We start from the raw sequence: 25933 nt of genomic DNA, 5'->3' as shown, positions 1-25933 counted from the left end.
TGAACCATAATGCTAAAATGATGTCCTTTTGGTCCAAAATTGACTTTGTAATACAAAATTTATTTAAGTTATATTAGTAACAAGCAAAATTTAAAAATACAAAAAATGACAAAAAAAAGAAAAAGAAAAAAGATGTAGGCGAGGGCTGATTGCCGCCGCCTCACCGTCGTCGAGAAGGATTAGGGATCCTTGCTAACCACGGGCGAGGGCTTGTAGTGGCGAGTGTTGGCCAACAATGGTCGCCCTTTACCGGACCTGGGCGAGGGCCTGCAATCCTCATCGGGGTATGACGACCCCAACCAACCATTCTCCCATTGTTGCTGGCCCTTCTCGGCGATAGTTGGGCGGCGGCAGCAATGAGTGCTTGTAGGCGATCCCGCATTTTCCTCCTTTTTTCTGTAGTTTGTTTTTATATTTTACCCTTTTTAATATAACTTAAATAAATAATGTATTAAAAAAATTAGATTTGGACAAAAAAGGCGATGTTTCATCCACGTCTGTGCCTTGTAGGATAAAAATTAATAAAAAGAGCCATGTAAGCATTTTTTGTTAGTCAAATTGGATGAAATTAACGGAAGACTCGATGCACAAATTTGAAAAGTTTTAAGAACTTAATTGCATATTTGCAAGTTTTAAAATTTAATTGTACTTTCACGATAATTTCAGGATTTTCGGTGCACTTACACCATTTGGATACCCCATTTGGATGACTTACAAATATTTATTTACATCATTGAGCATCACATTTGCTTAAGCAAACAATTGAAAAATGAATAAATGATAATAGACTCTCCATGACTTTACCGCTCTTCTTGTTCATAAACAAGAACAAAAAAGGCAGGAATGCCGACATAAACCAACTCTAACGTAAGCTATGATTACTAGAAAACGAGCAATAGGGTTGTGTGCTTTGGCCTTATAACTCATTTAGCTGTCTCTCTTTCTCTCTCTCTACTGCATCGCAACTCATTTCGTTGGCGGCGATCTATGATCTGCGGGTCTCCTTACTCACGGAAATCCTCCAAGAAACAGCGCGAGATTCTTGGAAGCGTATTGGGCATTCGCCTTTCCTGCTGAGAGGATTCTTGTGGGCGTATTGATGATATTGCTGCAATGTACGCGAGGAGGTTAAAGACTAGACTTCAGAGATGGGGGTTGGTTTTCTATCATCGCTGCAATAATGAGGTTGGTGTTCGACGCCAAGATGATCTTTTCCGCAGCTATGTATTGACCCCGGAAGCTTCGGAGAGTGAATTCGCTCCTTCGCTCTCTGCTCTGGTTGGGAAATGCCCGTTCAGCTCAAGTAGTTCCGAGCAGCTTTATTTGTCGTCCCACAGTGCCAATTTGGATTTCTCCCGGCGAAATTTTAGGTCTTTTAGATGTCCGAATGGTGCGTCTGGCGTGGGCTTTTCGAGCGTGGCGAAGAGTGCCAAGAATGATGAGAATGGCAAAGATAAGGGTTCATGTGGAGGTCACGAGAAAGTGTCCAATCTCAGGGCGTCTTGGATCGACTTGTATTTGCCTAGAAAGGCGAGGCCTTATGCTCACCTTGCTCGCTTGGATAAGCCTATTGGGACTTGGCTGCTTGCTTGGCCTTGTATGTGGTAAGAGGCTTTACGGTTTTGAGGTGGCCGTTTTGGTTTCTCTTTTTGCGACACCGCCTGAGCAGTTTCGGGGAAATGGATCGCTGATGTAGAAATGCGTTGTATTCCTGTTCTTTTACGGATTTACAATTCTCTTCTGGGACAGTTCATTTCAATATGCTTGTATGTGTGATATATATTGTGATGTGTTTGATAGAATGACTCAAAGAGGAGCAACTAAATTCGTTTCTATTCTCTCCCGACTTGTACTGCCTGTGTCTGGTGCATTATTTATATACAGGGTTTTGTTGTTTGGGGGTTGACATAGGCATCGGTAGGTCGCTTACACAAGGATTATCAGTGGTAGGATTAGCTGTGGATCTTATACATCAATGACTTGTACTGCAAGTGGGGAGACCATGGTAATTTAAAATTCCGCAGCTGTCTCTCTTTGTTTCAAAAGGAAGATAAATTCCCCAGCTGTCTCTTTGTTTTTAAAGGAATATATTATGTGATGCTGCTTATATGTGAACTGACTTATCTTTGACAACACTCTGAGGACTGGGGTTTAGCCAACAGACAAATCTGGAAATTAATGTGGGTTCTGGCAATGGCATTCTTTTCCAAGGCAAACACACCGTTTTGTGGGGCTAAAGGATAATCCTCTGTACGAAACAATTCCTCGATGTTTTCAGACTATATGTGTTTTTGGAGGGTAATTACTGTCCGTGGAACCCAGTTTTATTTAAAAAAAAAAAGGAATTTCAGATTGGGAGCTATCTCAGATTGATTCTGTCCTAGCTCTTCTCTATTGTGCCAAGGTTTGTGGTTTCTACTTTCTGGAGGACAAGATGGTGCACTATATAGAAAATATGACCTCTTGTGTTAATTATTTTTACTTTATTTTGAGGAATTGCTCTCCTCACTCTCTCTCAACAGCAATTTGGCTACTTCATGTTCCCTGTAGGATTTCTTATTTTTGTAAGACTGTAGCTTGGAGAATTTCTATTGAATATCTTAGAAAACAAAATTTTACTCTCATGAACTGGCATTAAATGTGCAAAAATTCGGATGATTATGTTGATCATCTTCTTCTGATTCATCTTTTTCTTCATTGTAACTTCGACTGCAACCTATGGAATCATATCTTCAGTTCGTCTAAGGTGGTCTAGGTCATGCCGAGAAATTCCTCCAGTTATTTAGCTGTTGGAATGCCTACGTAGGATACTCGTTCTATGAGAAATCTCGAAGCACTGCACTACATTGTTTTGTCTTGTGTTATGCACTTGGGAAGGACCTAACAATAGAGTGTTTGAGGAATCTCAAGCTTCCATTGCTTTTATTTTGCACTCTGTATGATTTTGTCTTGTCTAGTGATGTTCTACTTTCATTTGTTTATAAACTTTCCTTCTGTGCTTGTACATTTCTGATGTACCAGATTTTCTTATTTAATGAAGTTCTTTACTACTCAATAAAAATAAAATATATCTTAGTGTAGAACACTTAGGGTGATCTTTTCACACTGCCATGTGAAACTAAGGGAGAAAATGTCTCAAATGTTAATGATAAGCTCCTTTCAGTTGCAATATTGCTGTGATTTTAAATGGTCCGTAAGGCTAATTACCATGCTACACAAGACATTAAGGTGGATGAACAAAGAGAGCGTTGGTCCATAGTAGTTGCAGGATGATGCCAAAAACTTATGGTGTTTGGCGTGTGTGCATGCCAATGAGTGGTCTAATGAATTCTGCCAAAAAGCTTCGAATGTACTCTTTGGAGCTATCCACCTAGAACCAGTGTAAGCATGCATAGTATGTTTAACAGCTATTGCTGCAGGCCGCCTCATATATCACTGTTTTGAACCCAATCTTTAATATTCAATTGTACTTGCTTCCTCCTCATGTCAGTATAATGTGATTTCATGTACCTAGTATGAACTATGCCTCTCATATTTCTTTTTCCTGTGGAATTGGGCTGTAAACCAAAGAAGAAAGATTTTCATCATGCTGTTTTAACATTATATGGATATGCTTATGGAGTTTTATTGTTGCTTAACCAATTCTAGGTCAATCACGCTGGCAACAAACCCAGGAAGCCTTCCTGATCTTAAGATGTTGATGCTTTTTGGTTCTGGAGCTTTGCTGTTGAGAGGTGCTGGATGCACTATCAATGACCTCCTCGATAGGGACATTGATGTGATGGTAAGCATATTCCTGTGTATGTGTTTTTCTTTGTCTTTTAGTTTGGTTGAATAACTTGAACGTGCACATGGAATGGTTGAATAATTTTGTTGAACCCTAATGTTGAAATGAATAGCATTTTTATCTTCTCCTATCAAATCAAGGTCTTTTAGACGAATTGTTTCCTTGGCACACTTGTTGCTTCATGGCAATTATTTGCATTTTGATGAAAAGTTGTAGCCCTCTAAGTGTTGAAACTGTTATACATCTAGTGTGTTTATTCTATGAATATTCTTTTCCTCTATTTTGTCTTTACCATCTATTTTCAAATGGTCGTTCTGCTCTTTCCCTATCTAGGTAAATCTATTTTGAAGTTAACCTCTTATATCTATTTTCGGTTGTCAGCTTGGCACTATTGGGTTGATTGGGAACTCAATAACAGTTTTGTTCTCAATTTTAGTTGGATTCCCTTAAGTTGTAGTCTGTTTAAATGTGGCCCTGCTATTTCTGCATGCCTGAATCATTCTTCTTAGAGTTCTCTGGTTTGACCGTGATAGTTTCCTAGTAGCTGCTGCTAAAGTCTAGGGCTAAAATTAACCTTTTTATGACATTGATACATAAAGTAAATCATTTCACCATTCACCTATCAATTTAAAGGTATCGCTTTTTAATGTGCTTAGAAAGCCCTTTTCATCTTAAAAGTCTAATGAATGACACAGTCGATTTGTATTTTTCTGATCACCTTTCCTTATTTTCCCTAACTTTTCCGGTTGCTTTAAGGTTCTTTTATGTTTTGCTGCCGAATGTTTTTTTTTATATTTCCCCAGAAATAGATAATGGATTGCAAGAGCCAAATTTCTTGGGATTTCTCTTGATTAGATCAATTTGTTAAGTTTCTTTGGCATTTACTTTATGATTCACTCTTTTTCTGTTAGGTGGAACGAACAAAATCCCGACCAATCGCAAGTGGTCTTTTGACGCCATTTCAAGGGCTTTGTTTCCTTGGGTTTCAATTGCTTTTAGGTCTTGGAATTCTTCTCCAGTTGAATAATTACAGGTACTCTCACATTTATGTCCTATTCAGGCATTGCATGATAAGCTTTTGCTAGTTTTGCAAGCTCTTCGGATATTCAAGTTGATAGTTTATGGAAAATTGGAAGGCCTGGGTTGTATGTCCTTGGCTAATAGTTTCCTTTATAAACAAATAAGCTCACTCTTTTAGCTTCTTAAGCAATCATTGTTAAATTGTCAAATGCACATGTAAGCACGAAACTGTGTTACTTGGTGAATTTCATTTAGGTGGGTTTCCATTGGTTTCTTACTACCAAAGTGCCAACCTTTTCATTGGTCCCACAATTTTCTGAGTAGGAAAGTCTAATACATCATAGTAATGTTTTGTTACTGGTTGAAATGTTCTGCCTGTTATTTTCATAGCAACTACGATTTACCTCAAAAGACAGGATGCAAAGCGATAAACAGTAGAAAGGTGATTGAGCCTTGAAAGCCTAAATGATTTTAGTATGAAGTCGGTGATTGTGAGCACTGCTTTCACTATGTTCTACTACTGTTGGATGCATAAGCTTTAGTGGCTACTTTATTTGCAGTGTAAAAATATTCACCTTTTGTTTCTTCCATAGTATTGTAATCAGCTCCCTGTTGTTGACTTTCAACTGAGTAATATACCAGAGTTAGGTTCAACATTGAGAAACTTATGCTGTTCCATCCTTTTCTAAAAGGATGATCAACGTGATAAAAGATCTTGGCCTTTTTAATCTATGTAATTTTCTGATATCTGATTCTTCGATATTCAGAAACAGTTAATTTAAAAGCATGCAGAAGTGGTCATAAAATATGCATGGTTTGTTTTCTTCTTTTCACAATGATTAAAGCTTCATTATCTTTTGACAGCCGTATTCTGGGAGCTTCTTCTTTGTTGCTTGTCTTTTCCTATCCCTTGATGAAAAGGTTCACATTTTGGGTAATAACACTGGATTTCTGTTTGTCGCAGCAGGCATAATCTTTCTATTGTGCTTTTCATTGACATTATCCGTTGACTGACTTCTAGGAAATTTTCAATGCCAATGCAGCCGCAGGCCTATCTAGGTTTGACTTTCAATTGGGGAGCTTTACTCGGATGGGCTGCTGTTAAAGGAAGTTTGGATCCTTACATCGTGCTTCCTCTATATTTTTCTGGAGTTTTTTGGACTCTTGTGTATGACACTATATATGCACACCAGGTATCTTACCGTATCTTGTGAAACTTATTGATTAGTTTATATCGTGCCCTTTACTGTTCGAGTTTTATGCAAATTATACTTAGTTTGGTACCTTTTCTCTGTGGTTGGACTTTTTTGGACTGTTATATATGGTTAGGGAGTGTGGCGGAGTTTGATAACTTCTGTGAAGTGAGATCTGTTTCATGCCACCTTGATATTATCACTCAATCGTAGGAGAAAAAGGCAATAAAGTGTAAGGCAAAAGGACAATAATCACTGATGGTTCTAGGTAGAGCATCAGAAAAGGGGATTATCAGATGAAATCTTACAGTGGAAGCTCACGAGTTGGACTATCAAAAGCAACATGGTAGAATAAAAATGGAGAACATATTCATTTTCGACAAATGGAGGTGTTGCCCAGTGTTATCTTAATTCTGAGAGATTTTTGGAAGACGTGCATGTTTTTATGTTCATCTCGAATTTGTTGGATGAAAACTGCGAAGTGGGGACAATATATCGGTCTTACTGCTATTCCTCAAATGAACATGAAATGCATGGCTGCTTATTATTCCATGTCTCAAATGAATATGCAATTACTGGAATAACTATCGAAGTTTCAAATTGTGGTTATGTGAGCATAAAGATTTATATGCCGTGTTATGTGTCCGTGAATGTAGGAATTAGCTTGCATTGTATTCTTTGGTACTTCCAATAGACTGGTAATATGCAAGATTATACAGTTCATGCATGAACAATCCTTTTTTGGCTCTCTTTTTTGCCATTGCCTTTTTTTCCTAGGCCTTAATCTTCTTCCTCCGTTAGAATCTCTCCCCTCCCTCCCTCCTCGATCCCCACTCCCAGAAAAGCCCACTCCAGCACCACTGATACAATGTTTTAGCTAATAGCAATATTCATTTAGTTGTAATTGGGCACCACATCAAGGCTCTTGAGATTTGTTTCCTCCTTGTTACAGGATAAAGAAGACGATGTTAAAGTGGGTGTAAGATCAACGGCATTGAGATTCGGAGATTTGTCGAAGGAATGGATTTCTGGCTTTGGAATCGCTTGCATTAGCAGTCTTGCACTCTCTGGATATAATGCTGATATTGGTATTAATTTTCTCCCGTCTAAGGATTCTGACTTCCAAAATTAGTGGCAAGCTCATTATCTTTTTCTAATGATGCATGTGGAGCAGGATGGCCATACTATGCATTCCTTATTGCTGCTTCTGGACATATAGCGTGGCAGATATCAACAGTTGATCTATCCTGCCGTGCCGATTGTAACCGAAAGTATGTATTTGGGTCGAGCCAAGCAATTAAACCCTTTGCTTTACCATTCTTTTGCATAAGTTGTGCTTATACTTCTTTCTTAAATTTACGTCAAAATCTTTAGTTTGTTAACCTCATTTTGTCAAGCCAACCAGTTGGATAGAATTAATAGTAAGAGTGCAGAAGGAGGACACAGTCATAATCTGCAACTCAAATAATCTAGCCAAGTAAGTGTATGAGAGCTTTCCAAGTGTTATGAATGCCTAGACGGCCATTCAGTTGTGATGATTTTTTCCCTTTCAAAGGTCTTTCATAACTATTTTTCATAATAATGAAGTGTTTTGTTTCTTTCTCTGTAAATAAATTATTTGTTTCTTTCTCTGTAAATAAATTGTTTGTTTCTTTCTAGTGATTAAGGCGATTGACGTTTGGAATGGCCTTTTAGTGAGGGACATAACTCAGTCTAAGTGTGAAATCAATATAATTTTTCTCAGGGATCACATATTTAACTATCTTTTGTTGATGGTAACGGGATATTGTCTCTAGTTGGTGATGTTTATGGTGATCAAGAGTGGAAACCTTGGCTTATTGGCTTCATCACTGAATATGGGATTGCTTGTTGATTGCATGTGGTTCTTAGATGACAGTAACTCTAGGCTACCAGAACATAGTTAATTACGTGTGGTGGACATTTCATTACATGTTGACAGGAACCTCTTTGTATATTGTTCCATTCATTTAACATGTAAAATCTCTTTCAGAATTTGCCAAATATCTCCTGTCCTCTTTGATTTTGTGATGTTTTAGGTTGCTGATGTCCAGTTAAAATGTATCAAACAAGTCATAGCTATTCAAAATTCATACTTTAGGAATCTCTCATGCATTTATGTGGTGCAGATTTGTGTCCAACAAGTGGTTTGGGGCCCTTGTATTTGGAGGAATTTTGTTTGGAAAGCTTGCAACGTAGAGGTGAGATTTTTCACGTGGGGCTTTTGCCTAGTTTTCTCCTCTTTTCCTTGTTCGATGATGCACCTTATGTATCTGTTGCTTATCCAATATAAAGAAAGGATACATCTTAATGCTGTCATCAATACTAATGGATTAGATGGCTTTTTGTCTGGGAGCACATCGAATGTTACATGGAAGTTCCTTGTGAAAATAATTAACAGATTTCCAGCTACCAGATTCTTGAATTTGGATGTCCAGAAATTCCTTTTGGTCATTAAATAAGTATTTTTTTTTTCCAGCAGAACAAAACTTACTGTCATTTTTTTGTAGATTCTCTGTGTATCCTCCAATTAAAGCTTTTCTTGACCATTTTTATTTGTTGCTATCCTCATGAAACTATCCGCTTTTGTTGCCACCTGCAGTTTTATAACAAAATTACAACCTTTGAGTAGGAATTCAGGCTCTGAACAAAAAAAAAAAAAAGGTGGTAATTCAGGCAACCTCTTTGATTGGTTCATTGCAAGAGAGGTATTACACTGCTCGAACATTGATGTCTTCTACTCTTCAGACTTGCTGAGATGACTCCGAAGCTGCTTAGTAAGCTTAAGTACATTTTCTGTATGAAAAGTTTCCCTGTAATGCAATCAAAATACTCCCACGCCTACCCCTGGTGGCAAGAAAAGGGGAGAGAGAGAGAGAGGTGGGGGAGGGGTTTTTTTTTTTTTTTTTTTTTGGGGTTTGGGGGGTGGGGGGTGGTGGGTGGGTGGAAGGACAGAGAGCGAGGGAGGGGGGTTTTCCTGTCGCACGCTGCCTCTATAGAACATAAACTACTTGAGCAGATGTTTTATCCTCTTTCTGTTCAACAGAAATAATAGAATCTTGTAGCATGGATGATTTATTTGCATTCTAATCTTTTTACAGTCTTAGAAAGAAGCAGAGGAAGCAAATCGAAGGACAAGCCCCTGCTCCTTGCAAGCAAACTCTTTGGCCTTCATCTCGTGACAACTCACTTTCGGAAACTCCTGGTCTCAAAACTTCTCTAGTGTAACTTTGTCGTTGAAACGTTGATCGTCACCATTCATTCAAGCAACAGCATGGTCGATGGTGAACAATCAGATTTCCTAAGCAGCTATTCCCCTCGGACAATAAGGTACTTACACTCCTGTCTTTACAAAGTTCATATAGCCTGCTCTAATGCTTGTCTCAACTTCCCATTTGCACGGTTATTTGGAGAACCTGAAGTCAGGTACAAGACGGACTAGGTAAATAGTGTAATTTAGGCTTCAATTATATATTGCTCAACTGAGAGGATGGATACACCTGAAGCTTGTGTTAGCAAACTACCCATATATCTTGTGAGGTTCAAATAGCCAGCATTTACTAAATAATATTTACTTACACAAATATAATGCAAATTTGATCAACACACAATATATATATATATATATATATGTGTGTGTGTGTGTGTGTACATATATGTATGACTTTAGAATATTAGCAAGTTGAGATTATATATTTAATTGTACTAGGCTTAACCCTAAGCCTATAAGTTCTGCATTTTATATATTGTGTATGTGTGTGTGAATGTTATGGATACTATGAAGGGGCTATGGAGCAAAATCATGAATGCCTGGAGCAAGTATGATAGCCCACACAAATGTGGCTCCTTAGCCTCAAAATAGGGGCAGCTTGTTACCTTCCAAGCGCCATGATATTACTCCATGAAACTTTCAAAGGCCAGAAGTTTTCTGATCCATAGGATCCATTATGGCAAGTGGAGAACATACTACCATTGCATTGTGTCAAGCTAACAATAACATCCTATGTCGTATAACATCATCATTCTAGGGAGAAGAAGGAAACATAGAAAGATATAGAGTAAAAACACAACACACAATTCTATTGTGGAAGGCTAGTCTGCCCATAACGAGCTGCACTAAATGCCTAATATAGGCACTTGGAAAGAAAAAGACTACACAAGCAAAGAACACTTGTCGACAATTGTATGTTGCACTTTAGTGAACAGTGTACATTGACAAATAGTGAATAATGACAACAATAACTTGTATGCCATTATTTACTACAGTATTTTCACTCTTTGCTATAGTATTGCTACAATCCTTACTGGAATAATTTAGCACTCCTTTTGGGCAAGCTAGAGGTCCTCTGGATTCATCCCGCAGTGACTTGCTTTTGTTGGATTAATGTCTTCATTTTTCTTGAAAGGTAGTCGGATGAAGAATTCCTCATTTTTCCGCAATGGGTTTGGACATTTCTGGAGAAAGTCCGAATGTTTCCCATTCAAGCTAAGAGTGTTGTGATTATTAGTACTGTTATTGATAAAAGAGAGATTATTTCCGAGACCAAAAAAAGGAGTACCTATAGGTTTGGGGTTAAGCTCGGTACAATTACATATATAATCCCAACTTGCTAATACTCTAAAATAATAAACCCAACACTCCCCCTTAAGCTGGAGCGTACATATCGAAAAATCCTAACTTTCGACAAATATATGTCTCATCCACGTTGAAGGGGCTTTGTGAAAATATCTCGTTAGTTCTTCGAACGTGTGTGCACCAACCATATGTCTCCACAATTCACCTTTTCTCGAACAAAATGACAATCCACCTCTATATGCTTTGCTTGTTTCGTGAAACACTGGATTGTTAGCAATATGAATAGTAGACTGATTATCACAATAGAGAGTAGATGATCCGGTCATGGACAATCTAATCTCAACATACAAATCCATTGAAGTTCACTTGTAACATTAGCCATAGCACGATACTCAACCTCTACACTAGATCGGGAAATAATAGATTGTTTCTTACTTTTTCACGACATAGGATTACCACCAAGAAAGACACAGTATCTCGAAATAGACCGGCGATCCATAGGACAACCAACCCAATCTGCATCAAAATATCATGTCACCTCCAAAGACTCCAGAGTTAGAATAACTTGCTATACAAAGATGACCTTGATTATGGAACACAAGTTCTTGACCTGGAGCTCCCTTCAAATACCGAACAATTTGTAGAGCGGCTTGCCAAAAAGTAGTACGAGGAGAGTTCGTAAATTGACTCACTACACTAGCAAGAAACAAAATATTCAAACAAGTAACGGTAAGATAATTTAACTTGCCTACTAACCGGTGATACTTCTTTGGATCATGAAGAAGTTCTCCGTGTTCATTACGAAGCCTTACTCCAGGGTCCATAGGTGTGTCACCAGGCTTAGCATCATGTAAGCTAGACGTGGCCGGTTCCGGTTCCTAAAAAAGGTGGAACCGCCGGTTCCGGGCCGGTTTCGGTTCCGGTTCCGGTTCTAATTCGGAACCGCCGGTTCCTAGGCCCAACGGCTATTTTTCCCCGGGCCTCCCTTTTTTTTTAAAAAAAAAAAAAATCGGGTCGAAACTAGCTCGGAAACGGCGGTTCCGACACTTATGGAACTAGAACCGGCCCTTGAGAGCCGGTTTCGGTTCCAGGTTGGAACCGTGGACCCGGTCAATGGGCCGATTCCGGGTCGGTCAACGGGTTGGTTCTTGGCCCCGGTTTATTTTGGCCATGTCTAATGTAGGCCAACCTCCTTAAGAATGTCAAGAGTATATTTTCGTTGGGAGAGAGCAATATTGCCCTTAGCATTGGCAACTTCGATGCCGAGAAAATATCGAAGGTGACCTAGGTCTTTAGTATTAAACTCCTTTTGTAGAAATTGCTTAAGTCTTTGTATACTTTCAACATCACTTCCGGTGACAATGATATCATCAACATAGACAACAAAAATAACACACCCTTTTGAATATGACATCCTAAATACTTAGTAATCCACACTGCACCAATGCATGCCAAAAGTGATATCCACATCATTGAAGTAGCCAAACCAAACATGAGGAGATTGCTTGAGTCTATAAAGATCCTTTTGCAACCGGTACACCTTCTCCTAGCAACTAACCCGGATGGTTGCTCCGTATATACTTCATCGTGAAGATCACCATGAAGGAATGCATTTTTGACATCAAGGCGATGAAACGTCCATTGAGACCGAGCAGTCAAGTAAATAACGATACGAGCGGAAGGAATTTTGATTACCACGAGAAAAGTTTCATCATAGTCGATACCATAAGTTTGAGTATTGCCCTTTGTCACAAGACGTGCTTTTAAGCGTTCAACCGAATCATCCGGATGGTGTTTGACAACAAAGACTTAGTGACAACCCACCAATTGTTTATTAGCCGGCAATGGAATCGGCTCCCAAGTCTCATTATGATGCAAAGCGGCCATCTCCTCCTCTATGGCACGAGCCCAACCTGGATGGGCTCAAGCCTCCTACACACTACTCGGCACGAAAACGGATGCAAGAGATGACACAAAAGCTGACATCCGAGGGCTTAGGTTATGATCGGACACAAAATTAGAAAGAGGATATCGAGACAGAGCACGGTGAGCACTGGGAGAATAGTCAAGAGACGGTGGAAGAGGATCGAAAGCCTGGACCGGAGGTGGTGGTGGTGGAACGCTCGGCGATGGAGATGTACGGCCCCAAGTAGAGCGAGGACCACATGTAGAGAATCGAAGAGGAGTCCATGCCGATGATCTTGGATCGGTGGAGCATCATTAGAATTAATAGACGGTGGCTCCGGTTGAGACATATGTACCGAGGGTGGCGTAAGATCCATGGTTAAAGGTGCCCGAGGATGAACATTGTCAAAACATGCTTGATCCTCAGAGAAAGTCACGTCGGCGAAAATATATTCCCAACAAGTGGGACTAGAGTAGACATACCTTTTTTGGGTATGGAAGTGACCCACGAATATACATTTTTCAGCATGAGGTGAAAATTTGTCCAACCCAGGAGACAAAGAATGAATAAAGCAAACACATCCAAAAATGCGAGGACGAATAGATCATAAAGGACGATCGGGATGAAGAAGAGCACAACTAATAGCTCCTTTCAACACGGAATATGATTAATAAGATGACATGTTGTAAGAAGAGCATAGCTCCAGAAGGATTTAGGTATGAGTGTGAAGAAGTAGACATCACGCAACATCCAACAAATGACAGTTCTTACGTTCAGCAACTCCATTTTGTTGCGGAGTGTGAGCACAAGAAATCTAATGTAAAATATCATGAGTTCAAGAAATGGAATGAAGGTAGAAAAAGAAAAATATTTACGAGCATTGTCTATACGCAGACATTTAATAGAATAATCATACTTAGTACGAACTTCATTATAAAATTGGCGAAAAGAATGAAAAACTTTAGTACGATCTTTGATTAAACACAACCAAGTTGTACGAGTATAATCATCAATAAATGTGACAAAATATCTAAGACCGAATGAAGACTCAACTAGGACCCCACACATCGGAGTGGACTAACTGGAATGGTTGGGAAGCACGACTCGAAACACGAGGGGAAAAAGACACAATGGTATTTGCCCAACTCACGTTTCACAATTAAACCGAAAGATCTAAACTAGACACAAAAGGAAAACGTCGGAGTACGTTTGTTGATAGGTGACTAAGGTGACAATGTAATTGATAAGGATCATCCACAGCTTTATTCTGAATTGTTGTGGCGGTAGCAATAATGTCGGGGTCTAGGATATACAATCTACTAGCCTCACGCCCACCACCTATTCGGCGTCCCGCCTTCCGATCTTGAATAACACAAGAAGATGAAGAAAAGATAATATTGTAGTCAAGATCACGAGTAATAGAACCGACGGACAAAAGATTGTAAGGGAAGCGTGGAATATGGTAAACAAGAGGTAAGGAGATAGAAGAACTCAATGATAACCTATATCAATTACTTTAGACCGAGAACCATCTGCTAAGGTGACCGATGTAGAAGGAACAGGCGATGTGGATGTAAGAAGACGAAAGTTGCCGGTCATATGATGAGTGGCACCCGAATCAATAACCCAAGAATGAGGAACAGGTGTCTTGGACAATGGATAGGTAGGATCATTCTGCTGTGCTAAAGTAGCGAGAGGACCAAAGATAACATGACTCGTACTCTGTTGTGCTCTGACCAACTCATCATATTCTACACGAGTCAAGTTTACCATACCTTGTCTAGTAGAGGATCCAGGTGGAGGAGTCTAAGGTTGAGTATCAATAGAGGCATGTAGACCTCGAAACTCGGGATGGAGATCATAATAATAATAAATAGTATGCCCATAAAGTTGGCAATGAGTACAAAAACGGTTCGCTCGACCACCATGACAAGCTCCTTTAGAAGCATTATTGCCACCATCACGAATGACAACTTGGCCTTGAAAACCGCGACCACGGTAAGAACCGTTAGAACTCCAATGTCCACGACCACTAATATGACCACGAATCCCTTGACCTCCACGAGCACTACTGTATGACATTCTTGAAGTTTTGGGATTGGAAGTGTAACTGGCAAATCGAAATACACTTCTTCAATGGACGGGAGAGTGCTCTGAGAGGTAATCTGTTGTCGAAGAGCATTGTGATTTGAACCAAGACCGCAGAGAAAAAGCACGGTCATTATGTTCGCTTCTCGTTGTTGCATTTGAGTAAGCGTGGTAGCCGGTGGAAAATAAGATTTGAGATGCTAATACAAAGACGTAAACCGAGCATAATATTCGGCCAACCAACGCATCACCAATTTTGGCTTCAAATAAAGCCTTCCACATATCAGAAACTTGACTTATATCATTATGTCTAGAATACGAGAAAGAATAGTTTGTCCATACCTCACGGGCTGTCACACAATCCATGAAAAGATAGCGAATAGATTCAGCCATACTTCCTCATGAAAGTGTACGCAAAGCAGCATCAACAAACTTCTAGTCTTCTAAACAAGTTGAATCTTAATGTGGTTCTTCTTCAAGCCATTTGGACTAGCGATTGAAATAAAGAAAGGTCGAAAGGGTCATTGACCAAGAAAAATAATTGGTACCATCCAACTTGTCCAAGATATTGTATAAACCTATCATATTATGATATGGACCAAAAGATACTAAGCTCGAAGAAGCACTAGAGTGATCTAACCTCGAAACAATAGATGGAGAACTTCATGAACCAAGACACATCTTCACAAACCACTAATAATTGGGAACTTGACCCGTATGTAATCAAATGACACACCACTTACTATATGACTTCTTCGAATATCCACAAATCTCAGTATCCACACGTCACTCCAACTTCTAAACAAAACATTCAAAAAATTGACACTTCAGAACATCAAATTTAGCCAAAAAATAGCATCACCAAATTCGATGCCACTTCCGACACCTCAACCAGCACCAAATTCACCACTTCCAACACCAAACCGGTCAAAGAAACAAGACCAAATTTTGACCTTGGATCAATGAAATAAGAAAAAAATCAACAATAAACCACCTATCAACGAAGAACCCATTCACAGTAGCCACATCGTGTATCGATAAACCCATCATAGCAGCACAATTAGCATACCAATTCACGGATCATCCCAGTAGCACAATCAACACATTAACCCATTCACAAGAGTATTTGACTTACGACGACACTAGAATGAGGAGGTCGTAAGAGAATTCCACCTCGAACGAGGTTGCTGGTTTAGGCGACGTCTACCTTGGGGTTGCTGACCCGGGTGATGTTTGCTCTAGGGTTTCCCGGTCTAGGTGACGCCTTTCTTGGGCCGCCTGGTGCGGGCGACTCGGCCCTAGAGTCGCCTAGCCCGGGTCGCTTGATCTAGGTGACACCTTCCCTTGGTCGCTTGGTCCGGGCGAATCGGCCCGGGGGTCCGGTTGACGTCGGAGTAGGAGTTTCGTGGAGGTTGGTGGTCGCCGGTGTTAAATCTAGGGTATAGTTTTTTTTTTTTAATTCAGCTTCGATACCATGTTATTGATAAAAGAAAAGATTACTTTATTTCTGAGACAAAAAAAAGGAGTATTTATAGGCTTAGGGTTAAGCTTAGTACAATTATAGATATAATCTCGACTTGCTAATACTATAAAGTAATAAACCCAACAATTACATTAGTACTAGTGGTGAAGATCTTTTTCACAAATGGTAGACTAGTTATTGTTCTGTCACTATTCACTGTTTGTCGGTGTACACGATTCACTAAAGCGGCACTATAGCAGCCACATACAATTGTCGGCAAATGTTGTTTTATTTTAGTTGTCTTTTTCTTTCCAAATGCCTATATAAAGCATTCAGTATTCTTCATTATGGATAGACTAACCTTCCACAATAAATAAATTTACTCTATGTCTTTCTAAGTTTCTTACTTCTTCTCCCTCGAATGATTGATATAATAAGATTAGAATTGCATTCTTAGCGTGAAACGATGTAATGGTTGTGAGTATACTCTTATATATATGTTTATGCGATATGCTATCCTAAGGAACTACGTTTTAGTTTCTAGACCATGAATCTATACCATTAAACTCTTAGATATCATAATTGTTTTTTATCCGTAGAGTGGCAAGTGAAGAGCATAGTCACAATCAATTCATCTTATCAAGCTAACAACGCAACTGCATACATCTAACGACTTCGGACCTTGAGGTAGAGAAGGGAAATGTTAGATAGACATAGAGAAGCCTATGCTATAAAGATTACCGAAACTTAGTCTTATTTGACTACTAAAGACTAGCACCCTTATATAGGCAATGCCAAAGGCATTACTAACTTTTAACAATACAATCATAGGACAATAATAGATCAAGATAGTACAAGAATTCATATGCACTTTTATAAGATGCTTTTACAAAAGCACACTAAATGCACACTTTGACCAAAGCCGTCATGCTTATTTTCAATTGTACAATAATTCACTGTTAAAGGTCATTGTTAGTTGGGGACGTGGTCAAGAGAGCTCCAGCTCTTCTATAGCTGGTATTGGCATGAGATGCTCTCTTATTGCTGGTACCGGCATGAGATTCTCTGCGAGCAATTGATGGTTGTGGCTAGCTGTCTAAATTTTGATGAGAAGGATGGGGGCCATAATCCTAGGGATCGTGAGAAAGTGTTCAACCTAAGGGTTTTGATATGACTGTGGATGATTTTGAGATTACCGAGAGGTTGATGAAGATTATTAACTTGAAATGCTACTCAAGTTTGTTGGATAGCGTTTCAGTTGGGTTCATTTGCTTGTTTGTAATCATATGGGACTTTTTTGCTAGAATGCGCTAGGACTAATCTCCTTGGGAACAAGATGATTTTTTCTTGCACAGTATCCTCTAGATTTCTATGTATTCATAATTCATAGCCAGTATTTACCATATTGCATACTTATGACCCGTCTACCTTTACAAATGAGAAATAAGTATTATGATACTCAAGTTTTAGGTGATCACGATAATCATTCTGTTTCTCTTTTTTTCTTCCAAACCTATTTCTAGAACAGATTAGGATCACATATCCTTTTGGCAAAGCAATTTTTTTTTTTTATTCTAGAACAAATTTTTAGTTCAGAAATAGGTTTGGAACAAAAATGAGAAGTATAAATTTTTTATTGCTATCACTTCCTCTCTCTTGCATCCCCGTAGGTAGCCACCGCCCGTCGCCCGTTGGTCGCCGCATGAAACTCGTCCAAGTATATAAATAGAAAATTTACGCCATTCTCAAAAAAAAATTTGTTTCGAAAATAGAAATTGTGTCGTTATTAAACGCGTTTTTCTATTCAGAAACTCCTCTAGGAATAAAAATAAAAAAAATTTATTTGTTTAGAAATTGTTGCTAGGAACAAAATGGTTATCATTTGCACCCTTGAGGCAAATGATCATGAATTCCTTGCTGAGAATCCAATGCCAATAGAAGTAGAAGCAATGAGGGAACATTTCCGGAACTAGAAAAGCTAGAGCTCTTTTAGAGCTAAAGCGATGTAAATGTTTCAAACCCAATCCTCACGATGTCTCCTCATCTAATAATGATTTTTTTCGAGTGAATTATGGTGATATTGAAAATAAGCATGCTCGCTTTGGCCAAAATGTGTTTTGAATGTATTGTGAATGTGCATATGATGGTTATGAGGGTCATTATCTCAAAACAATTTGCAATAGTTCTCAAATGGTTTCACTTGACATGTTACTAGAGGATACTCTTTGAAATGGAACGAAGGGCGCAAATGATAATCATTATGTTCCCGAAAGTTATTTATGGAGAAATGACATTTTCTATTTTTATTTTTTGGACAAGTTTATGAGCAAAGAAAAGTGTTTGACAATGACACAAATTATTTGTTTTCGTCTATGGCCACCAGGCCTCATACGGCGACCGCCGACTAGCGACATAGACGTGAGAGAGAGACCGCACGCGAGAGAGATGGAGTAAGCGATGAGAAGAACTCTTATTTCTAATTTTGGTCCAGAGATTTTCACTTCTCATTTCTGTTCTAAACTTATTTGTGGACTAAAAATTTGTTTTGGTAATAGAAAAATGAAATTGCGTTGTTAAACGGATTTTTGTTTCAAATATATTCTTGGAAATAGAAAAATAGAGAAACATAATAATTATGATGTGTGCCCTAAAGTTCTTGAATGACAATACCCCTTTCCAAAGGGCAAAAATCAATTTTGCTCTTCTACATATCATGGGGATGTTTTTCACCATTTGGTAGATTCCATGCACCTCACACTTTTAAACTTGAGCATGTTAATATCTCTTTCTCATTTGTAAAGGTGTTTAGGTCATATGGATGCAGTGTTACAGTATTGACTCTGAATATGGAAAAATTCGAAGGGTATAAAAATCAGATTGTTCTCAAGAAGATTTCCCCTAGTGCATTCTAGGAAGAAGTACTATGGACTTATGCACAAGGACATGGAATCCGCTATGAGATGTTTATCATGAACTGCTCCCTCTCGACTAGCCCAAAATTTAAATAAATTACATGCAGCCAATACATTTTGAGTTTGGTATGAATTCATGTATGTATATACACCTCTAATTAAAGAAATCGGAGGATAATGAGTAAATTGTACATAATGTATACCGAGGACCTCCTAGAAAATACGATTATCATAAGTCGTACCCTTCCAACCGAACCAAACATAAATAAATTTCGTGTTAAAATTAGATACAATTGACATATGTTGATTTTTGTGTTTCTTTCGACTAAAATGGATTTGATCGTGTATAAGTACCATCGCTAGGATCTGCATGACATTCATTGCTTCAAAGCAATATGAAAATAAAAAAGGCAGTTATTAGTTGCTTTATATAAATTTTGTACTTTCTATTGTATAATCATGTGAATTCTTAAAATATGGATAAACTATTCCTTTTTATCTTCTCCTTAAATTGTCAATCTAATGATTAGGTCAAATCTTTTTCCATGTCACATATTTTCTTCAAAACTAAACCAAAGTACTTGCTCGTGGTTTCCTTTTCGATGTTAAAAGCATTCATGTACTAACTTGTTGCTTATACCATATCCTAAAATGTGAAGAAACAATCCAAACATTTCTGCAACACCAATACTTCTAAATCCTTCGAGAACATAATGAGCTCCTAATTCCAAACATTTGATAGCACCTAACTTATTGGTATCTTACTGGTGCTATTAAATGTTTATAATGGATAGGATTATATGTAAAATTTTTTACTTAGTAGCACATTATGGTCCAACGATCTAGGAGTGTTGGTGTTACAGAATTGCTTGGAATGTTTCTTCACCTTCAATGATTTGGTAAAGGCAACGGGATAGTACAAGAGCACTTTCAACATTCTGTGTAATCAAAACAAATACTTTGATTTAGTTTCGACGAAAGTATATGACATTGGAAAAGGGATTGATCCAACACAAATTTGGGAAGTTCCAGATAGACCAAGAATATCAAAGATAATCCATATTTTATGGTAATGTACGATTAAAATAAAGAAACTAATATTTGCCTTTTTGTTTCAGGATTGCATTAGAGTGATGGATGATACACTTTTCTCGGCGGTGACAGCTACACTTGATTAAATTCATTTTGTTAGTCGAAATGAACATTGACTCGGAATATAATTATAATGGGGTTTGTTGGGGGCATTGCTCATGATACTCGTATCTTCTATAAAGCTCTTTGGAGACATGAGATACAATATGTGTGTGAATTAAACTTACACCAGTGTTAGTAAATATTATTTAGTAGATGGTGATATCCAAATCCAATAGGTTATTTGGGGCCATACAAGGAAATTAGATATCATTTGCTTGAGCTTCAATGAGACCCTAGACCTACATGTTATCAAGAAGTGTTCAACCATGACCATTCTTCATCATGGTTAGATATTGAGGAAGCCTTTAGCGTATTGAAGAAGAAGTGGAAGATTATAAAGGATATGCCAAGTTATCACTATAAAAAGCAAGTGAAAATTGTATTAGCGACAATGACTTGACATGATTGTATACGAAGAAATGCCTTGAATGATGCTGTTGCCCAAGAGCAGATTTGGTTCCCAATTATGGATAAATAGTTGACTGATGATGTAAATAAGGGGATGATAATTCAAATGATAATGCATCTTTTGACAGTACATTTATGTGATCGAATAGCTATATGTTCAGCGAATAATTAAGAATAGTTGTAATTTTTTTGAAGGATGTCATCTTTCCTTCCATGGCCGTATGTGACCATGTTTATTGTGCTGAAATTACTCTTTTTCAATTGAGAAAGAGTGCACATGTGACTTTTTTAAGCATTTTTAAGTGTTATAGTACATTGTTATATCTATTGAATTTGATCTTTTAACCATAGAAGAAATATGAATTTATGCTCATAAAATTGTTAACATTTCATTTACATGTTGTAGAAATTGCGTCATTGCTTTTTCCAATTTTTTAACAATTAAAAAAGTTAAAAGTTTAAACTGTTCACATAAAAACACCAAAAGACTTTTGAAATACTGTCTTTTCAAAGCGGTAATTATATCAAATTTGCTTTTCTATTATAATTTACTAAACACTCAATTGCTTTTACCAACTACGCTTTGACTCAAAACGTTTTCTCTAAATGAGCTTTTAAAACCCTAAGGTTTTCCCAAACTCACCCTAGAAGGTATACTTACCGTCTTTGTTTTGGCTTTCCGAGCATCAGCTGGAATGGGGATGAGATAACTTATATCAATACATCAAGGACTCGTTTGCTTGGGATAAAGCAAAAATAAAAGGTAAATTTTTTCTTTTCTTTCAAAACCTAAAAATGTGTGAAGAAATAATATGCGAATGTACGTGTTAATATTTGCACAATTCTAAAAGTTTCAAGTCTTTTTTATTAATAAAATTAAATTGCGTGCAAAGAAAGATTTTAATAAAGTAAAGAGTGAATTGAGTTTTTGAAGTTGAGCAAAAAGCATAAAGCACGGGCCTTTCTGAATTTGATTAGGCCTTTCTTTTTTCATGAGGAAAAGAAAGACACAACTGAATCGAGTTTCTTGACGTGGAGAGAAATGTATTTCTCCATTCATGCACTTCTTTCTATTCAAGATCGATCCTGACATGGTGATACTCTTGGAGAGTGCCCTAATGTTTTATTCCAAGCAGAGTCGGCTTTCCTGATATATCTTACGATATTATGTACAACATACCCGACACTCACATAACATGGACCGACACGGGAACAAACCCGATGCCATTTCCCGACCGACATTGTCTTTCATGTATTGGCAGTCTTCGAGGAAGAGATAGCATTTTTACAACACACCGTGTATGTATACTATATTGATATTGTTCTAAGCAATTGAGCACAACCTAAGAGTGATGATAATTATCCAAAAAGTCATAAACTGATTATACGATAATCAATTCAGTCAAACCTTTCAATTGCGCTAATAAATTTAGCCCTAAACCTTTTGACGATTTGTCAATTTAGTTCTAAACCTTTTGAAGATTTGCCATTATAATCCTAAACCTAGTATTTGGATATTTAGCCGAAAAGATTATATTGGTAAATCATAAAATATAATTTATGACTAAATTGCAAAATTATCAAAAGATTTAGGACTAAATTGACACAATTGAAAAATTTAGGATTAAATTTGTAAATCATTAATAGGTTTAGGACTTAATTGACTTCCTTACAATGTGTTTGGGACTTCTGTATAATTTCCCCCCTTAAAACGTGAGTGTCTCGATCTCGAGTAAAGTGCAATTTTTGCAGAAGTAATTTTGTAATACTGCCAATTGTAACTTCCCTTGAAATTATGGAGGATGACTCCAAGCTTAGCAAAATATTTGTGTATTCATCTTCGTATTTGAATTCTCATTTAAACTTATAAACCTATTTTGTATGTCCAATATATGAATTTCTTTACACGCATAGAAATATTCAGTCCATTTATCATCGATTATTCTCTTCCTTTGGTTTTTCGGCTGATTTATTTGCTGACATTAGTCAAAGAATATTAAATGTTGAAAAGCGCCATTTTTCTTCAATGAATTCTTACACATAACTAGATTGGCTGGGCTTAGTCCATTTTTCATGATCCTATGATGTGTTCAAAGCAATGGATTTTTCTCTTTTGACTTGCGATACGTTTGTACTATCTGCTTAAATGTTTTATCAATCCCATGTAATCTCCTGAACATAAGGTAATAAATTCTCGAGAATTCCTCAGTCCCAGTGTGGGCAGTCTGCTTTCAATTGGATTGAATAGGTAGAGAAGTCGTTGTCGCTCCATTTATTCTCGGAATTATTCTTCGGACATCGAATCCAGCATCGATTAAGTCCAACACGTAAGGTTGTTAGAGAGAAAAAATAATAATTTTCTTTGCCTAGTTTAATTTATGTACTACGGAATAAAATTAATAATAATTAAGTCCCTCATTAACCTGTTCCGGCAGGTTGGGGACATTATACAAAAAATGTGACCATCATAGAATCTTTGACTCTTTGAAGATTTCAATCCTGACATAAATCTACGGTCTAATTCATGGTGACCCTATTATAGTTTCTCTATCCTTCCACTTAAGTATTAAGGAATTTATCGAGAAATTACGCGTGTGACGTCTTGCAAGTTACAAGTTCAATCTTTTGCCATGAAAATGAGGAACGAGATCAAGAGTTCCAGAATGTAATTCTGAACCTGGCCAGGCAACCACTGGTCATGTTGTCGCCGTTCACCGTCGACCGGGTCAATCTTCATCACTACCGACAAGTTTTGGAATCAAACAGATGATATGTTTTTCGGTTGGGGACTAGTTTGAGCTCCCCAAGAGAATTCACACTGTGATAATACGGTCCTGACTAATCAGTTTATATGTCCTGTTTGAAGCTAAATTGAGTTCGACAAGAGAATTCATGTAGGGATGATACGTCTCAATACCTCTTGAGATTGGTTTTACATATTCTTTGTTCGATTAAATTAGATAAATAAGACCCAATTTTTTTTTTTTTAATTTAGATATCTAGTTCCTTGTCTAGCTGTTATTAATTAGTTAAAGTATGTCTTATGAACTTGTTAAGAACAATGTAAATGGAGACTTGAAACACATTTTTAAGGAGAATCTGTAAGTTAACCGGTCTATACGTACCTATTTTGCAGGTTTTTATATTTGAAAAATTTTATGAAATTTCATTAGAAGCTGCCTCCACCTCATTGTCACGACTCACACGTTCCATGGATTGAGGGTTAAAAAGAGATTGAGAAGTATTATGACACTTTTAACTTCTTACTGATTTTTATTTTTTTAAGTTCATTTCCCCAAAACGAAAAAAAATCGCGCAGAAAAAGATTAGCATTGAATGTGCCGAACGACATAAACGTGATCAAGGCCTAAATATTTTCAGAAGTGGGATTAAATCGTAAAGCTTTTCGAATTTATGCAATCATTTCCTAGCAGTGCAGCGGGTGGCGCGGATAAGTTTATATAGTTTGGATTTCTACAAAATTGGGCACCATTTGTATCCATATGATCTAATTTGAGTTTTGTGGATTTACCGAGACAGCGGCTTGATTAAGAGCATAACTTGAAAATAAAAACTCAAATTGAAAGTTAAAATGAGTTTAAGAAAAAATCTAGAATTGACTCTGCGATTTTAAAGTGACTCTATAAATAGTGCTTTTGTTTTTGAATGGATCCTCCTAATTCAAATCATGCATACAATCATTTAACAACAAGATTTCCATATGTTTCTTGATGTAATTATGATTTAAACAGTACTTAATTTGGGGTAGCATCCGCTTTCTCCGATTCAATGATCACCACTGCTCTCAATAAGATGAAGGTCGAAATGGCGCGAACATCAAGATGATTAGGATTCGAATGCACTTTCGACTATGTTTTATAACTCTTGATGCATTTCATATAATAATACCGGATTAGCGATAGCTTTCTCCCCATGTTTTATTAGACTTATAAACAACAAAAGGAAAAAAAAAAAAACAATGGAGCTTCTCACTAAAATCTAAGATATCATTCAAATTGGCAAAAGGCCATAAGAAATGCAAAAACTTGTATACGACGCTTACTTTAGTTTCAAACTTTTTTCAGATCACTTAAGTGTCAACATTTTTAAACAACAACACTTAAGTGCAACTCCGATCTCCTTGGTAGGAAATTCGATGTGGATTTTTTTTGTTATTATTAATATCTAAAACCGACGTGGGTCGTCAGACATCCAAATACCAAGGGTTAATCGGTTCCTACTCCCGTCCGATCGATTCCCTGTTTCAAAGATTAGGAATCGAATCAGATAGTCTTGGGGCTGGATTGGACCGCATTGACCGGTCCGGTCTGTTTTCGAGGCGATCCAGTCATTGGATCAATCGCATTTTTATTTTATTTTATGATTTGTCGTTAAATTTTTTTTTGTTAAGGACATATTCACCGTATTACTTCTCATTAATTGCATCATGTTGTCCTTAAAATAAAAGTTATACCAAGCACCTTAGATTTAGGTTTAAGTTTATATTTAGGAAATTATTTTTTTACAAAAAATATTATTTGGTTCGGTCCGGACGGTCTTGTCGATATAGTTCTCCCTAGAACCGAGAACCAAACCGACTATAATCGGTTCTAATTTTATGGGATCGTGAACTGGACCGAAGCCGCTGGGAACCGCACCAAATCTGTTAGTTCTAGCGTTTCTTAGTTCGGTCGATTTGTTATGCTCAAATCTACGGTTAGCAATAAAAAAAGCTAAAAGTTCAAAAAAAATATTAAAATACAAATTTAATTAGATTAAAAAGAAAAAAATTCAAAAAATTTTTGAATTAAATATACAAATAAGCTAAAAAACTTCTTTTAAAAAAGAGAAGGGTGGAGAACTAGGCGAATAGGACTTGCCGCCACCGCCGCCGCTCCACCACGCCAGTGAGGGCACTCTCTCTCTCTCTCTCTCTCTCTCTCTCTCTCTCTCTCTCTCTCTCTCTCTCTCTATTTTTAGCTTATTTTAAAATTTAATTTAAAAAATTGTGTTAAGTTAGTATTTTAAAAAATTTAGTTTTAGCTTTTTTAGAAGTATTTAAAATTTTAAAATCCACAAGGATTGGCTATTTTTTAAAAAGATATCACGCCATATTAAAATTACATTATAAATGCCACGAAATCAATTTACCCGAAATTTGTCCGATTTGTCGCTTATGTAAGCCAGCGAAAAGCTTTGGTATTTAAATGAGCATCATACATAAGTTTTGATTGCCCATTCAAATTCCATGAATTAAGAAAATGTAACATTTTTGAACTCACTTGGACACGTCAACTAGTTTTATAAACGAGTGTTCATGCATTTGATTCCACGAACACCTCCTCGCCTTTGTATCGCAAACCGATTCG

The 25933-nt window shown here is 37.4% G+C and overlaps 1 protein-coding gene and 1 non-coding gene across 4 annotated transcripts; both read left to right on the top strand.

Moving 5' to 3' along the window:
• Nucleotides 1-928: 928 nt before the first annotated feature.
• On the top strand, nt 929-20324 carry LOC115750655 (4-hydroxybenzoate polyprenyltransferase, mitochondrial). Of its 3 annotated transcripts, XR_007198451.1 has the most exons (10): nt 929-1604; nt 3649-3784; nt 4699-4820; nt 5672-5741; nt 5851-6000; nt 6953-7088; nt 7175-7271; nt 8148-8219; nt 9120-9348; nt 20081-20324. XR_007198451.1 is itself a non-coding variant. In XM_030688154.2 (9 exons), exons 1-8 carry the CDS (start codon nt 1114-1116, stop codon nt 8215-8217), a joined length of 1272 nt encoding a protein of 423 aa, XP_030544014.1. In that variant the 5' UTR covers nt 929-1113; the 3' UTR covers nt 8218-8233; nt 9120-9323. The 3 variants fall into 3 exon arrangements, 2 of the variants coding, with proteins under 2 accessions (XP_030544014.1, XP_048134995.1); XM_030688154.2 differs by lacking the exon at nt 20081-20324 and having other exon boundaries at nt 8148-8233; nt 9120-9323; XM_048279038.1 differs by lacking the exons at nt 9120-9348; nt 20081-20324 and adding an exon at nt 8610-8642 and having other exon boundaries at nt 8148-8232.
• LOC115750675 lies at nt 8693-8812 on the top strand. The gene has a single exon (XR_004016513.1). It is a non-coding gene; the product is annotated as a small nucleolar RNA snoR77 (small nucleolar RNA).
• Nucleotides 20325-25933: the final 5609 nt, after the last annotated feature.

The sequence above is a fragment of the Rhodamnia argentea genome, chromosome 5 (assembly GCF_020921035.1).
Source record: "Rhodamnia argentea isolate NSW1041297 chromosome 5, ASM2092103v1, whole genome shotgun sequence".
NCBI lineage: Eukaryota > Viridiplantae > Streptophyta > Magnoliopsida > Myrtales > Myrtaceae > Rhodamnia > Rhodamnia argentea.
Note: the sequence above shows the minus strand (reverse complement) of the source record. Positions and strands in the feature narration are given on the sequence as shown.

Excerpts from the sequence above, each read along its gene's own strand:
- LOC115750655 (XM_030688154.2), top strand. The coding sequence starts at position 1,114 with ATGTACGCGAGGAGGTTAAAGACTAGACTTCAGAGATGGGGGTTGGTT. Across the intron at positions 1,605-3,648 it reads CTTGCTTGGCCTTGTATGTG|GTCAATCACGCTGGCAACAA; the intron begins GTAAGAGGCTTT and ends AACCAATTCTAG. Across the intron at positions 6,001-6,952 it reads ACACTATATATGCACACCAG|GATAAAGAAGACGATGTTAA; the intron begins GTATCTTACCGT and ends TCCTTGTTACAG.